General features: G+C 38.0%; 1 protein-coding gene across 1 annotated transcript; it reads right to left on the minus strand.

Annotated features, from left to right (window-relative positions):
• Positions 1 to 252: 252 nt before the first annotated feature.
• Positions 253 to 15,673, minus strand: stra6l (STRA6-like). Its single transcript, XM_041785332.1, has 18 exons — positions 15,542 to 15,673; positions 15,187 to 15,262; positions 13,815 to 13,915; positions 13,570 to 13,700; positions 13,371 to 13,491; positions 13,223 to 13,268; positions 12,972 to 13,097; positions 11,420 to 11,493; positions 9,830 to 9,938; positions 9,566 to 9,719; positions 5,999 to 6,074; positions 5,774 to 5,855; positions 5,581 to 5,629; positions 5,366 to 5,483; positions 5,161 to 5,280; positions 2,178 to 2,341; positions 1,300 to 1,443; positions 253 to 1,131 (listed from the first exon to the last, which is right to left on the minus strand). Exons 1-18 carry the CDS (start codon positions 15,568 to 15,570, stop codon positions 887 to 889), a joined length of 1,965 nt encoding a protein of 654 aa, XP_041641266.1. The 5' UTR covers positions 15,571 to 15,673; the 3' UTR covers positions 253 to 886.
• Between the last annotated feature and the right edge of the window lie 1,439 nt (positions 15,674 to 17,112).

A 17,112-nucleotide genomic window follows, 5' to 3' on the forward strand; every position in this document is an offset into this window, starting at 1 on the left:
GACTTGTTCACTCCAGGTTCTTTTCTAACTAACATACAACTAGCATACACCAAATTTGGGTAATTTACCAGTAATGCTTCTTAAATAAATAGTTTAGCTCCTTAGCTGCTTGGCCTGGCAAAACTATGCTGCATTAAAGTGATGTGGGAAATATTAGCACTTCACACTTTGAGATACTAATCAAAGTTTCTTGAGCATATCAAAGCAACTTTAATAATATTAATTCCAATTGAAAATGAAGCACGTGCCACAACTTTAAGCAACACAATTAAGATTACAAATTGAATGACAACCAAAAAGGAAAAAGAAATAATTCCTGTACTCACAGCAACATACAAATTATGTACAACAATCAGAGCCAGCCATAGTCATTCTGGTGCCCTGGGCAAAATTCTAACAGTGCTGCAATAAATGTTGTGAACTGCCTAGTTAATGAATATTTCTTCAAACAATTATAATAAATCATATTCCCCTAACTAGATGGTGCAGATTTAATCAGGTATCAGATCATGTTTCAGTTAAAGTGCCAACTACAATTTCAGACATATCACAAGCAAAAGTAAAACTTTTATCAAAACAATTTAAGACCTTAAATTTACTAAATCTAGTTCAAGACCTCATAAGACTGTTCAAGGCTCCACAGCACCTTGTGTAAAGAATAAATGCCTAGATGAAAAATAAATGATCACAATGACTACAACTTGACAGTGCTCTTCCTCAAGTTTTGTCTATGGCAGTGAGTTTTAGTCACCTAAATGTCGCCTAAAAAATGCCTTTATAAGAGTGATCAACAGTCTAAACAGACATCCATCCACCAGGGACAGATAAACTATAAGTGTTATGAGCTCAAGTGGTCAAGAATTTAAAAATATGTGGAAAATTTTCTTTAGCAGTCTTCTGCTGGTGGGAAAGGGATCTCTACTGGTGAGCATAACTCTGCAGGTGGGCGACTCTGTGTTTGGGATGCCATGACCCAAGCATTAACCGCTGTCTCTGACTGGGGCGATGATGATGTTGGTGATGATGAAGATGCAGAGATGTGGTGCTTTCTGAGCAGAATCAGATGAGGATTTCTGATTAAGGTGTAAAACAGCATCCAGCGCCTTCTGGCAGGGCTATTTAGAAGGGTTTCTGGAGGAGAGAAAGCTTAAAGTTATTACACAGGAAATGCCGTCAGGTATAACATAACAAATACAGAATCAAACAAAATAAAATCAAAGGAGGTCATAAGATGTAATACAACAAAATCATTTTTTTAATGTGAATGTCTAAATCACAAGACAAAGAAACACTACTGACCTGATGATGTGTTGTTGAATGTGGAGTATGCAGATGCAATGTATTTCTCCTGTGTGTTGGAGACCAGCAGCTGGCAGAAACACACCATGACTGGATTGTTATGATAGTGGTCAGCAAAGATCATCCCAATCCAAGTAGTGTAGCCTGAATAATGGAAGAGAAAGATACAGCAGATACAAGCTCTGCATTCACAGTAGTTTTTACTGTATTTTTAATGGGCGTGCACAACTGAGGAAATCTGCTTGTTGAGTCATTCATTGGAAATTTAGTCTGCAACAGCACTGGCCTTTCAGCTTGAAAACCAGGTATGTATTTGTCTATGTGTAATGTCAATTAAGTTAAAGTGTTTAATTCTTCATCAATTATTCTGAAGTGTACCTAAGTGTTCTTTAGAGATGTTTTTCCTGTTTTGTTTAGTTACCTTCCAACCAACACAAAGAACTATTTTGAAAATAATAGAATACATGACAATTAAGATAATCCATATGAACTTGATGTTAAATTATTGATTTGTGATGTCAGATCTCCAGTGGCACTATGTAACACTCTGTGTAATGCTGCCACCTGCTGGAAAACATGGAGGCATGCATGCTGACTTAAAAAAACATTGACAGACAATGAGTTAAAGCTTTCTTTTAGTAGGAGCCTGAAAAATTACTTTATCATTGAATTATAAATGAGTCTTTTTGCCTTTTTATGTGGCAAACAGATTTGGCTCAAGGAGGTCTATAAAAAAGTATCCTGGAGCAAAAACTCCAACAGGAAATCCACCATTTTGAATACATTAGCAAAAATCTAGGCATTTTGGATCTATTTTGGAGGTCATACATAATTGTTTTGTTTGTTTCACAAAAAGTAACAGTTTAAGTTAAGCTTACCAGCATCCATGTTTTCATATCCTCTCTGCATAATGGTGCGGTCGATGCGTGACACCAGCCATGTCCCCACCATTATGCTGAAAAGTAACCTCAGTATGCAGTTACTGATCCCCATCACCACATTGTAAAAGAAGAAAAAGTAGTTGAAGCAGTCAAAGGCCTTCCTGAAGAATAAGAATCATACAAATTAAGTCCTTTTTAAAAATTAAACATAATCATTACTGCTAATTATATGTATATAAGTACAACCAAAGGACTTTCATGACATAAAACATCACTGGAAATGTTGCAGCTGATTGCCTCTGAAGCTTCTTTGCAATATTGAGGAAGTCAGAATGTGCAGGTTTTATGGCTTTACAACTGTCTTCAAATAACCCCCTGCTAGTTTTGGAATCCTATATAAGGATCACTTCCCCTTTTTAACAGTCAGCGTAAGGTGGGAAAAAACAAAGTGTTTCAGTGCCATGTCCTTGTGACGGTTTAAATGCTCCGAATTTGGTTAAACCTGTTCGGAGATAAGATAAGATATTCCTTTATTAGTCCCACAAGGGGAAACTCCAAAATTCCAAAGGAAGTTTTAAATTGTGCTGATTTTGGTGGCTCTTGTAGACATATGTATGACTTCAGACCTGTTTGTGATCTTTTCTGTGTTTAATAACACAAACATCCAATATTTCATTATTTCAAATGTCTAATGTGAAACTCACAGTAACTCTTTGTCATGGAAACATTTAAAAATGCTGTTTCTGCAGCATGCCATTTGTTGCTTTGTATGATGACTACCCAGCAGCAGAGGTTACAGGAATATGATCTACAGGTGCATCTCAATAAATTAGAATACTGTGGACATGATCATTCAATCAAAAATTGAAACATATATTATATACAGTAGATTCATTTCACAGAGAGTAAAAATTTTAAAATCTTTCTTTTAATTTCGATGATTATGGCTTACAGCTAATAAAAAAAGAATAATTTCAGTGCCTAAAAAAACTGGAATATAAAATAAGACCTTAATGGACATTTTTGGGCTATACTTTTAAATAAACTAAAATGAATAGACATTATTTTCTAATGAACATGCTCTTAAAATATTTAATTTTCTTTTAAATGTATACAATTTTAGCCCCTAAAAGTGGGACCAGTCTTTATACCATAGCCAGCCACTAGGGGGTGATTGAGATAGTTTAGCTGAAAATTTCTGGGGTTGTTATGTTCTCCATCTCTGAGTTTGATGCTAATAAGCTGTGTTCTGATTAGTGAAACATCCATGCAAAAAAACATTTCTTTAGTTTGATTCTTGGGCAGAGAAATGACAAAAGTCAAAAGAAAATAACAGGTTTAATTGAGAATGAACTAGTACGTTTGTGTTTATCATGCATCATATTTTCTAATACTGAATGACAGGTGGATTTCTGTACAATGGGTCAAAAATTAAACCAATCAGGACAAGGCTGTCAATACCAGTTGTTTTTAGTTTTTTTAATAGCTGTAGGGAATTAAATAATAAACATATGTGATCTACATCAATACATTTTTCCCTCTGCAGTTGTCTGACTTGTATAATGTTCTGGGGGCTGAATAGGGCCATGGGGGTGGGGGGCTGATGTGGCCCTTGAGCCATCAGTTGATGATCACAGCCATAGGGGTTCAGGTCATCCGGAGAGTTTTCAGGCCAATGAAAGCACAGGAACATCATGGTCATTTAACTAGATTTTGGTACTTTTGGCACTGTGGGCAGGTGTCATGTCATGTTGGAAATGAATTCAGCATCTCCATGAAGCTTGTCAGTGGAAGGAAGCATGAAGTGCTTTAGAATTTTCTGGTAAACAGCTGCGTTGACTTTGGACTTTAGAGAACACCATGGACCTACACCAGCAGATGACATGGCACCCCAAAAACATTACTGACTGTGGAAACTTCACGCTAGACTGGATCTTCATCCAGACTCTGGGACCTTGATTTACAAGTTAAATACAAAATGTACTTTCATCTGAAAAGAAGACTTTGGACCAATGAGCAATGGTCCAGTTCTTTTTTTCCTTGGCCCAAGTAAGACGCTTCAGACGTTGTCTCTCATTTAGGAGTGGCTTGAGATGAGGAATGTGACAGCTGCAACCAAGTTCCTTGATTCGTCTGTGCATAGTGGCTCTTGATGAACCGATGTCAACCTCAGTCCATTCCTTGTGAAGTTCCCCCAAAATTCTTGAATAGGTTTTGCTTTACAGTCCTTCTACGGCAGTGGTTGTTTCCACTTTTTCCTTCCACTCAACTTTCCATCAATGTGCTTGGAAACAGCACTCTGTGAACAGCCAGCTTCTTTAGCAATGGCCTTTTGTGTCTTAACCTCCTTGTTTAGGGTGTGAATAATCATCTTCTGAACATCTGTCATGTCAGCAGTCGTCTCCATGACTGTGTAGTCTACAGTACCAGACCAAGAGACCATTTAAAGGCTCAGGAAACCTTTGCAGATGCTTACAGCTAATTAGCTAATAAGAGTGTGACACTATTAGTTTACAATATCGAACTTTGTCACAGTATTCTAATTTTCTGAGACACTGAATTTGGGGGTTTTAAGGACTGTAAGCCATAAACAAGAAAAGAAATAAACACCTAAAATATATTTACCTCGGTGTGTAATGAAGTTTAACTTTCTTTTTTAAGATTTATTTTTGGGCCTTTATTAGATAGAGGAAGGACAGTGGATAGACTCAGAAACAGGGAAGAGAGTGGGGAGAGACATGCGGCAAAGGGCCACAGGCCAGATTTGAACCTGGGCCTCGCACATGGGTAGCACCTCAAACCTCTTGACCATCTGCACACCCCTGAAGGTTCATTTTCTGAACTGAACTACTAAAATGAATGAACTTTTACACAAAAATCTAATTTCTGAGATTCACTTGTGTATGTTTCATAGTATTTTTTTTTATAACCAAATAAAAACTTCTCACAGCTTCAATAAAATTCTTCAGGCTACACCCACCTGTTGTTGAGAGCCAGAGGTTTGTTTTTATCAGTCGGTGACAGTTTATCCTGTAGGAAGAAGATCTGAACCAAAACTACCTGTAGAATCACCAGAGCAATCACCAGGGCAATAGTCAGACTGAAAAAGAAAAATTAACCATCGTATTTATCTGCCAAGTCAACATCTATTGATAAAGCCACAACAGTACAGCAAACAGGCTTACATAATAATCCCCAGGTTTTTGAGCATGCTCAGTGCATGGCCATGCACTACTGGAAGAACCAGCCCGTAGACGATCAGCAGGGCAAACACAAAGTGGACAAAATGGACAATCAGGTAGCCTAAAGAGGAAAAAAACATTTAATCGCTATAATAATGTTTTTAACCTAAAATCATACTGATTAGACCGTAGAGATGCTTAGAGAATGAAAAGCTTACCCCAAAGTGTGAACGCTATTTGCCAGCCAGAGTATCTCGCTATGGAAGCCTGTGAAAGTCACAAGAAAATCTTTTTTGAGCATTTATGAGTTTATTCAGCAACCTTAAATGAGGGTTACCCTGGTATTTTTCTGCACCTGCCATCTGTGTGTGTTAGTGTTTCAGTATGTGTGTGTGTGTGTGTGTTACTCACTACGCTGACAGCAGAGCTTGGGTTGTGAAATCTCTCCGGTAAAAATCCTTTCTGACCTCTCCACAGTCTCTTCAGGTGTTTTCTACAGAGACAGCAACAAATGTTGTGGTTATTTTCATTATCCATTTATCATAAATGTAACATAACGTCTAATACCCTTTTTTATTTCATATTTTTTTAATATACTGAATTTTAAATGAGTGTATTTCTGATGTCGTTTCTTACCTGTAACATGCCAGGATGTGGAAGGTATAAGCAACTGAGTTGAGGCTAGCAAAGATGGTGGTAGCGAGCCAAGACTCTGTTATAAAATGAAAATAAAATTAATTATTAGCTTATTTTTTACTTTGTGTATATGGGGACCCAAAGTGGGCATGCATAAGTTTTATTTTTTCCCCCTGATATCCATTGATAATGAGCCATTTCTGGTATAGAATAATAAGATGAAAGGGGGGTGGGAGCAGGGGATGATTATGAAGTGCAAAAACTTTGGGCCCTGACCCCAAAATTTATGCACTTCTTCTGAGTGTACATTTTTGCAAAGTTTGAAGAAAAAATCTTTTACAGTGCTCTTGAGATTCACATGCAAACAGATAAACAGGAGGCACCAACTGTCTTGACCTCTCACCAGTAATATCCCATCTAATTAGTTTGTCCTGAAGTCATAGTGGAGGTTTGTGGAAAGTTTCAATGAAATCCCTTGAAGTGGTCTTGCCGTTTCATGTTCACAGGTAAAGGAATGAGAATGTGGTCCAAGTGCCTTAACTTTTCACCAAAGAACTCCTTATTCAAATAAACTTATCACTGAGCCAGAGTGGACAGGTGTGTAAAGTTTGAATTAAATCCCCAAGTAATTCAAAAATTTTGTGTTCGAGGAATGCTGATGGAGCACTGGTTTTAGGTGCACCCCATGCATGCAGGCAGACCGAGTTCAAGTCAGACCTGTGGCCACTTTCCCACATGTCTAGCCCCCACTCTCTCATCCCTGTTTCTGACTCTATCCACAGTTCTGTACTATGAATAAAGGATCTAAACGCCCAAAAAAATGTCTTTACAGGTTTTGCTTGTTTCTGCCATGGAGGATACCTCAGTGAGCCACTTTGGAGGGTTGACTTCAGCGTCATAAACTCGTCCTCCTTCTAACTGTGCTGGGCTGTGAGCGCCAGTGTTTGTGAATTAGATGCTTGATTCAGTGAGGCTGTTTTACACATAAAGGCAGAGTTCTTTTTTTTCCAAAATAACTCCCAAGTGGTCGAGTAGGCTATCTGTGCGCTAGTTTTGCGCCTTTGCACAGAAGGCTTTCATGCCCAGTACACAGCAACACAAACACTAACACCACACACAGACAAACATACAAGCTAGCATGTTGGTGGTGTAGACTTGAGGCTTCTATCCACAGAGGAGAAAAAGATTCATCACAGACCTGAACTTTCCTCTTCCTGCTTTACAGCTCCCCTCAAACCACGGCGCTTACAGTACGTGCGTCAATGCTGTCTGTAAATCCCTGCTACTGCTCTTTCTCTCTCTAACAACTGGACACCAGGGCAGTGATAAACAGAGAAAGACAGGAGAGAGAGACAGAGAGATATACAGAGAGAGACAGGAGTTTGTGACAGAAAACTTCTACGTGAGTTAAAAATAATTCAGCTAAAAGGATGAAAGTAGTAAAAATCTTTGTTTTCATCATCAATTTATCACTATAATGAGTGTTAAAACAGCTGTTCATATCTTTCCCGATTGTGAATTTAAAATAGCATGTACAGTGCTTAAAAAATTTATTAGACCACCCTGACCCTAACCAAAGTAAGGTTTATGCCACACCTGCCCTAAATTAACAGCACTGGTAATTATCAAAATCATTTTTTATGTGTTTGCAATGGTTAATACAAAAATATGTAGAAGCTCTCTAACCCAAATGATATTTTTAATGCTAAAATACAATTATTATTGTTATCCATGAATTTTCAAATTTACTGATTTACAAAAAACCTGAAAAAATAGTAAAGCACATTATTATTTCTTGATTAAAATGTCAAATTATAGTTATTTACTTGCATTCTTGAACAGAAAAATGAGTTTTAGTGGTTGAATGTTATGCTTGATTAATTTCTGACTTCTCAGAGAAGCCCAGTGAGCCGGCTCAAATTTGGGTATAAAAAGGTGAATTCAGTTTGGAATTCTTCATTCCTGTTCAAAATAGTAAAACGTGAAGAGCTCACTGAATATGAAAGAGTCTGCATTAAAGCACTTCATGATGCTGGATGGTCTCTTAGACTAATATGACAGGTGGTCTAATAAATTTGTTAAGAACTGTACATCTTTTAGTTTGTTAAACAATTAACAGTCAGTGTTTTTAACATTAATTTGATTTCCTTTTTTTCTTTTCGACTTCAAACATGGTGCTTTAAAGACAGAAACTGACCAAAATGACCTGCAAATCAGACCAGGAAAGAGTTAGATCCCCTGTAATGGACTGTAAACTGGAACATTTAGACCCTGATGCCTCTAAAGTAAAGTGTAATGGTAAAGTCCATAGGAGACCTTACTGTGATCAGGTTGATTAAACAAAGCATGAGGACAGAGCATGTGTTCATGGCATCATGCCAGATGATCTAAATTTCTGGATTTTTTTTTAAAATGACACTGCAAAATTGTAAGTTTGAGTTTTTTCCTGTACAAGGAAACATGTTTAAAATATGGAATTTAAGTTTTCTTTTACATTTGAAAGGACTGTAAATATAGTTCAAGTCAATTTGCATGCTATAGTCAACTTTATTATATAAAATGGGATTTTTGGTTACAATCCAGTTGTTTTTTTTTTTTTTTTTTTTTTTTTACATGGAAGGGGGGGCTTAAAAAGGCCAGCGGCCCTGGGGCCCATAGTGACATTAAGTCACCTATGGGTCCAGTGACCCTGAGCATTGACCAAAGACCTCCAGAATGTAAGTCCACTTCTGAGTCACAGTTGAGGTTTGCACAGTTTTAAGTGTTCACAAGCAGGAATGAACATGAGTCCCAGTGGCCTTAATCTTTGATTTCTGCCCATGACTACCAAACTGTAATTAGTAAATCCTTGAGTCATAGTGGGCGTTGGTGCAAAGTTTTGAGAAAATCTCCCAAAGTGTTCTTGAACTATCTTGCTCTCAAACAAGGGGAGACCTAGTGACCTTTATCTTCACCTGTAACTTCTGAATCTCGTCAGTTCATCCTTGAGCCACAGTGAATATTTGTGCCAAATCAGAAGAAAATCACCCAAAGTGGTATTGAGATATGTTCACAAAAATAGGTCCAGACAAATAGACAGCCTGAAAACATTATGCCTCATTCACCAATATTTTTCATAAATTTGTTCTTAAGAAAATCAAAAGACGTGGGAGTCATAAAACGTTCTCACAGTGCTGAATAGTTTGCACCTGTGTTCTTCAGTTGATGGAAACCATGTGCTCATACGCTGGAAGCATGGCAGGATCTCCTATTTAGCCCATATAAGGGCATGACACTGCAAGGCAGTGTGCAAACACAGAAGGGAGTAGTGTTCCATGATATACAGAAATTTACAGTATTTTTCTATGCTTTTTTAAAATGGTACGGTACTAAAATTTCCTGGCATTCAGGGCCACTCATTAGTTAATTATGACTCTGGTTCAAACCTCAGTCCCACAATGCCTCTAGCCTCAGCTATCACCAGTGTAGAGGCATAAAAGCACAGATGAATGTGTTCTTCAAACATCTGTAGAGTTGAGGTTGGGATTCAAGTTTAACTACTGTGTAATCAAATACAAATCTACTCACTCCTTGCAACATTGACGAATTCTTCCAGCTGAGGTATCATGGCTCCCAGAGCTTGAGTCTGGTTACAGGAAGTAGCCAGGCCTTCCAGCATGTCCTTATATCTGTCTACCTGGTCAAAAGCCACATTGCTGAGACTGTAATCTGCCAGGGTCAACTAGAGAGGAAAAGTTTGATTAGCTGAAACAGATGCTCTGATAAATTGCTTGTTTGATACTTGAGTTGAATGATTTTACATGAGAACATGTGATACATGTCTTTCAGTACCGTGTATAGGCCTATGAGGGATATGATGATGGTGCCAAGGATCCTGTTGGGGAACTTGAAGTTTGGGTCCCATTCATAAACTCTTCTCTGGAACCAGCTGAGGGACTTACTGCAACACAAGGAGGAGGGTGAGAGCTACTTTGTGTTTAAATGTGTTTAAGAATTTGTTTGTTGCTACCTTTAAGGTCAGCTGTTTCAATATAGTTTTATGAAAATATGGTAAACATTTATGTTTCATAAATTGAATCTCAAGCATCATATTACATACTGCTGCCATCGGGCCATAACCCCCATCTCCAAAATCACCACCATTCAGGAAAGGGGGAAGCACTGTATTTTTCAAACAATTTAACACCAAATGGTCATAGTTCCTCCGCCAAGGAGATTATGTGATTGGGTGGGTTTGTTAGTTTGTTAGCAACATAACTCAAAAAGTCATGGACGGATTTTCATGAAATTTTCAGGAAATGTCAGAAATGGCATAAGGAAGAAGTGATTCGTTTTTGGGAGTGATTCGGATCACCGTCTGGATCCAGAAATTTTTTAAAGGACTCTTTACTATTGGGAGATAGGGCTAATGGCAGAGGTCTGCGCTGTTACCACTTTACACCAGGAGATGGCAGAAATGTGTAACTTCAATCCCAGCAGCATGTTTTTGGTGTCTTTCTATTCAAAGTTTTGGAGTTTATAGAGTTTGAAAGACACACGCCCGGTCGAGGAGACGAGTCAGAGCGTAACAGAAAGACAGCGAATTGTAACGAGAATACTCACAATGCTGGGAGGAATAAAGGAATATTCACCCTCTGCCATGACTTTCAGTCATCTGGTGAGACCATGGGTGCTTCCGCCATGACAGTCCACATGAAGTGAAGCCAATGCTTTGCCTCACCATGTCTCCACCCCACCAGGGAGGGAGTAATCGGCAAATTAGATTTTGGGAGTGATCCGGATCACCGTCTGGATCCAGAAATGTTTTTAAAGGATTCTGTACAATTGGGAGATAGGGCTAAAGGTCTGCACTCTCTGAGTGCTCTTCTAGTTAAATATGTTTGAGACACTTTTAATTGGTTTGAAAAAAAAAAAAAAGAAAAAAAAGAAAAACACAGAAAGATGTAAAGGGCATGACAATGTACATGCACATGAAGTATTTGATCCCAAATAATCTTGGAGAGGGAACAGTAAAAGATTGTTCACATGAGGTGCAGATGACTTTCAAATGATGACCCAGAGATTTTAAAATGAAATGAGACATTACGGAGCAGTGTTGGCCTTTTTTTTACAAGACATTGCAGAGTGTACTGAAAGGCACGATAAAGCATGTAGTTAATACCATTTTTTTTTAAATGCACTGATTAAGGACCTTTGATTGATATAGCAATTAATGCTGCAAGTCCTATTTTTTATTACCAACTACTTTATCAAAAATGAAAAATAACAGTCGAATAATAGGTTGCGGAAAAGACAGAGATGTTATTTTGTTTTTAACCATGGATATAAATGCACTGACATTATACAGTACACAGAAAATAGTCATAAGCAGATCCTTTATCAAACAATATACATTTACACTTTAGTGAGTGAGTAGTCTACCTCTGCACAGGCCCTTTCCTCAGCAGACTCTTCACATGCTGCATCTGGTGCTGTCCTATCAGCTCTTCAGGGTCCTGGTGACAGATTAAGCCCAGTTAAAGTTAAAAGCAGTTTTTTTAAAGACCAAAGAAGCTCTGTCCATTCTGAGGCATTTAAAAATCAATTTGCTATTTGATACTAATTTTAATATTCATTTTTTTTCATTTGGGTCCTGGGATTGGAGCGGATTACCTTTATTAGATACCAGTAGAGGTGCTCAAAGGGAAAAGAGTTTGGAACCACTGCTATACAACATCATGAATCATCACAAATCATGTAAATACACACCTGTTACCTAATGAATTCAGTGGTTTCAATCAGACCTGTGGGCACAGGTATATAAGACTGAGCACCTAGCCATGCAGTCTCCATTTTCTAACATTTGTGATACAAAATGGGTCGTTCTGAGAAGCTCAGTGACTTCCAGTGTGGCACAACCAGGCCTTCTCGTACAGCATCAGTGCCTGACCTAATAAATGCTCTACAGCATAAATGGGCACAAATTCCAGCAAAAACACTCCAAAATCTTGTGGAAAGCCTTTCTAGAAGAGTGGATGCAGTTATGGCTGCAAAAGGGTGGAGGGGGCAACTCCTTATCAAAATACACATATTTGAATACATGGACATTACATTCCCTGTGGGTGTAATCGTCAATCGGCCGAATACGTTTGTCCATATAGTGTATCTTTCATCTTAAAATGGATAGGTCAGCTCTACTGAGTGCAGTTGTTACCAAGAAGATACAGTTAATAAGAGTTGCCTGATATTGTATTTTCAGGGCTGATACAATACAAATTAGAAGTAGTTAACGAGACCAGTAATGGATATTTGAAATCGATGGTGTTTGTTATGATTGGAAAACAACAAATCTTTTAAAAAATGAGCAATTTAGCTCTAGCTCTGTGGACACGGCAACACAGAGGCCTCAGTGTTGATTGGCTAGTACTTGTGTGACATCTAGCCAATCAGTGTTGTAATCAATAAGGGGGGCAGTAGTGAATACTGACAGCACTTTTTAATGCATTTATAAACTATTAATAGTGATTATCCATCAGCAGAGTGGCTTACAGGGCTTATGCTTTTTCATGAGCCCTAAATCTTTCAGGCTATTTATTAAACAAAACTCAGTGCCATCAACTGTCAGTCCTTTTTAGAAATGGGATAAACTGCTATCTGTTGTCCTGTCCTACCTACCAGAGTATGCAGAAAGGTGTGTGAAGCATTTCAATCATCTCACCCAGTTGAGCGAACAAGACAGCAAGCAGGCTTATTAGTATATCTAGCCTACAATAACGAGCACTGAGTTTCTCCAGTGAAGACCTCCAAACATTGGCGGACTTCCATAGTATGTGAATAAGCAGCATGACCAGTCAGTGAAACAGGGACATTCGTTCTAGGTTAGTGATTGTTTGTAACAGTTTTCAGCTCATTATTGTTAAAATAATAATATCAAATGCAATGGTTTAACCCAAAGTAAAAAATACTGTGTTTTCATGCATGCTGACGGTCTGACCTCATGCTCCAGCTGCAGGCGTATGCGGACATCTTTAATCAGTATGTAGAGAAATCGTCCGAGCAGGAAGATAAGAGAGAGGATGCAGGGCCACTGAGCGATGATCTTCTGGTATTTACCCAGAATCTTTCCAATCACAGACACAAAGACATCATATTTAATGCAGTACCAAAAAGTATCAACGAACAATCAAACTGAAACAGGTACATAGACCTGCCCTAGCTTCTTTGATAGTACATTTACTCACCTACCTCACCATTGGGACAAGTGAATGTATCCCAAACTGTGACTGTGATCCTGCAAACAAGAACTGTATCATGATGACATCTCTGAGCTTTTGATGTACTAATGCACATTTTAGACTTAAACTGTACACCTGTAATGTAAATGGGTGATTACCAGGCCAGAGAGTAGAGTATTCCCAGCACTGCCCCGGCCACTCTGAAAGGTGTGGACAAACAGGCAAAGAAAGGGAAATAGACCAGGCCCACCTCTAAAGCTCCAATCAGAAACACTATGGCTGAGGAGAAATATCAGAAAACATGTTCAGATCAAATGAGTTTGACTCAAAGGCTATAATCTTAAAGTTAGATAGTACCTTTGGCCCAGTTCGGGACAACAAAGGGGATGTAGCGTTCAGAAAAGAGCAGCAGAACGCTGGACGACACGGCACCAAACGCAAACCCATATGACCAGCGGTTACTGAGGCTGCCGATAGTATCAAAAGGCCTGGACATAGAAAATAAAGTAAAAACCCCTAATAAATCCTTTTATTATGAAATTGAAACATGAAATGGGAGTGTTTCCTGTAACATTCACACTCTTGTTGTGATGCTGACTTACACCACAATGGCAAAACGTCCCTTCAGGAAGGGAAGCCTCTGGTCTATGGTCAGCCTCTGAGCTCTTTTCTGCAGGAATGAGAGCACTGCGGTGATCAATACCTGGAAGAAAAGACATCAATACAGAATAAATAAGCTAACTTCCAGCTATAATGCTCTATTTGTATCATAGCAACTGTGTTAACCTGTTGTCCCCATGACAGTAGATTGAGTTGTACAGATATGCACTCTGTTGGTAACTGTATGGGGTCACATTGTGTTGGTAAAAGTAATGTTTTATTCTCCTATTATTTTGACTATTGTGCTGGGGACAGATCTTACTTGTGTTAAACATTTTATATCTAAATAGTCTTGATTTTATACATATTAATCCAGATACAGTGTGTTAAAGATCTGGCAGCTTGTGGTCCATTACCTCTTTGACCACATTTTGACCACCAGCTTGTCACTCATGTACCACTTATTTGCAACTTGCAGTGTCTACTTACTGCAAGTTATTGATCAGTTGTTGATCACTTCTTGGTTACCACCTGTTCACCATTAGTTTACCTTTAATGATAACTTACTTACCACTTGTTTGCCATTTATTGGCCATTTGTTGATTACTAGTTAACTCCTATCTTAGCCCAAATTGACAGCGCATTGACCCCTTATTTGCCAAGTGACCCTGCTGGGTCATGAGTGGCATGCCCATTTTTCACTGAGCAGTTGCATTAGAGACCAGCTGTAGGGTGTCAAAAAAGGGAAGTGCCTTCAGTGGTTAAACACATAGAGCTGCATGACCTAGTTATGAATTATACAAGCTGCATTGATATATGCCACTAGATGCATTATGCAAAGGTCAACCTTTGATCATACTCTAAATCAAGATAAGCTTAACACCATGTGGTTTCTTTGACTCTTTGTCCTCAAAGCATACATAAGCTTTAAAGAGAATTCACTTCACTGATTGTGCCCTGGCTTGTTTGGTGTTTACTTTTGCATGATCATCTTCAATTAGTAGCTGAAAAACATCCAGGTTTTAGAAAGTCTGCCCACCTTGAAGAAAATTGCAGCCATCACTGTGTAATATGTAGGGAAATGTATGTAGTCTTTTCTCCAGTGGTTGATTTTGTGGTTCGTGAGGAGGCTTCAGTTTTCATTTCATTCTCTTTCATTAACAGTAGAATAATTTGACCTAATATAAATCTTTTCTCAAAAAGCTCAAAGTTATTGCCTCTTAAAAAGTAAACTTTCAGAGCTACATGCCCCCAAAGTATCGCAACGACAAAGATTCATTGTATTTCTAGGAAGTTACAGCAGGCTTATCAGTGTGTTGACAGCTCTGTGAAGCCGTGTATTTCTATGTAAGGATAATCAGGTGAGTGACTTACAGCAGGTATAAGTGAAACATGCAGGAAAAGGTCAACAGAGATGCCATTCTGACAGTCCTCCTGAGCTGTGGAGACCCTGCAAAAAACAGAGACCACGTTTACTGGTCTTAACTGAAAGCATACAACTACAATTTATCACCAGCAAAGTGTCTGCAAAACTGAAATAAAATGACCTAAAATCTAAAAGGATACATTGATAGTTTCTTAAAAGAGTTCGTACTGCACCTGCAGCCTTAGGTATACTATTGCTTTTATTAAACAGTGTTACATTCAGGTAGTAGAGTCTGAACTCTGTGTAACATCATCACAAACTACAAACATGAGATCGTTACAAATATCAGCTCTCTGTACTCACACATGATGCCACTGGTTTGCCCTTATCATCGTCTAGGAGTCAGTTCACTGATGTCTTCACAGCTTTGTTTCTGCCTCACTGTAAAGAAGGAAACGACTGATAGGATAACATGTCTCCATTTCCTGGTTTCAGCCGTGTGACTCACACATTTGACCTTTGACCTATCGTATCAACAGTTGGTTTCACTCTGTGTTTTCATGCTCCCCCTTCCCATTGTGTTGCTACTTTCAGATCATTTCCGCTGATGACTTTCTTCATGCTCTCACGGTTTGTTTTAACCACACACACATGCACACAGTAGAACTTCACGTGTTACTCATAAACAGAGAGCAAACATCAGTGTCTCCGACAGAGATGACCAGGAGATTATTCACCTCATGACATCACTCTGCTGGGATCATCCCCATTTGTGCCCAGATTTTTCTTTCCTTTTTTTTTCTTTTTTTCTTTTTTTAATGCACATCATCATCATGTCGAATGAGCTCTATATGAATGTGTTCTGCAAGAATTCAGAAATTCTTATTTGACTGAGCAGCGTCTGTTGTTGCTGATGGGCACATACTTTGTATCTGTTATGGCAAAAATGTTAAGAGTACAAAAATAACATGTTATTAAACTTATTGAAAGAGTTGTCATCATTAATAAACAGTTTTGCAACACAGCAAATATGTGATGACAGTTAACATCTTCTGAGGGGGAAAAACAGAACTCTGAGTTTAAAGTCAGAATTCTGGGGTAAAAAGTTGCTGATATCTGAGAGAAAAATGACAGGATTATAATATTAAAGTAAGAAATAAGAATTCTAAGATTGAAGTCACAATTCAGAGAAAAATCAATATTTTGTAAAAAAAAAAACAAAACAAAAAAGTTAGTATTATGAGATTTAAGTCAGGATCCTGAGAAAAAATATAAGAATTTAAGATTAAAATCAGCATTAAAAAAAGTAAATGCGGAATTCTGAGTTTTAACTAAGAATTCTCTCGATTCAGAGGGGAAAACTGTAGGTTTCCATCCATGCAGCTCTCGCTGAAAATCTTAGGAAGTTTTCGTTTTTGTTTTTGTTTGAATGCATCATAGTTTAAGCAGTTTTCTTAGGCTGACAAAACTTCATTTTCCTAGGTTAATGAAATGTTCTCTTAACTCTTCAAGCCCTAACATATTTTTAGGGATTTTGGAATTATTGCCTTAAAAAGCTTATAAAATATCAACCCTGTAATGCACAGTCAAACTCTAAACATCCTTTTTTCAGGGCAACCAGGGCTTTAAGACAATGTGAAGTGCAATAATGTCACTTGGGTTTAAAACAAAAAAGGTTTGCAACCATAAAGACAAAAGAAACAAACAAACTAATATAAAACGAAAAGCAATAATGACTAAGACTTTTCTTTTGGTGCAAACTTGTTCTCCCATCTCTTGGAGACTAAAAAGTGAAAAATAATCATTTTATAACAATGAAAATAGTTCAAATATTTATCTATTTACAAAAAAGTCCTTGCACTTTTTTTTTTTTGCAATGATTCTAATCAGTTTCCCTCTGCAGAGACACAGAGAACCACATCACAGTCTCTCTG

The sequence above is a fragment of the Cheilinus undulatus genome, linkage group 4, assembly GCF_018320785.1.
Source record: "Cheilinus undulatus linkage group 4, ASM1832078v1, whole genome shotgun sequence".
Lineage (NCBI taxonomy): Eukaryota > Metazoa > Chordata > Actinopteri > Labriformes > Labridae > Cheilinus > Cheilinus undulatus.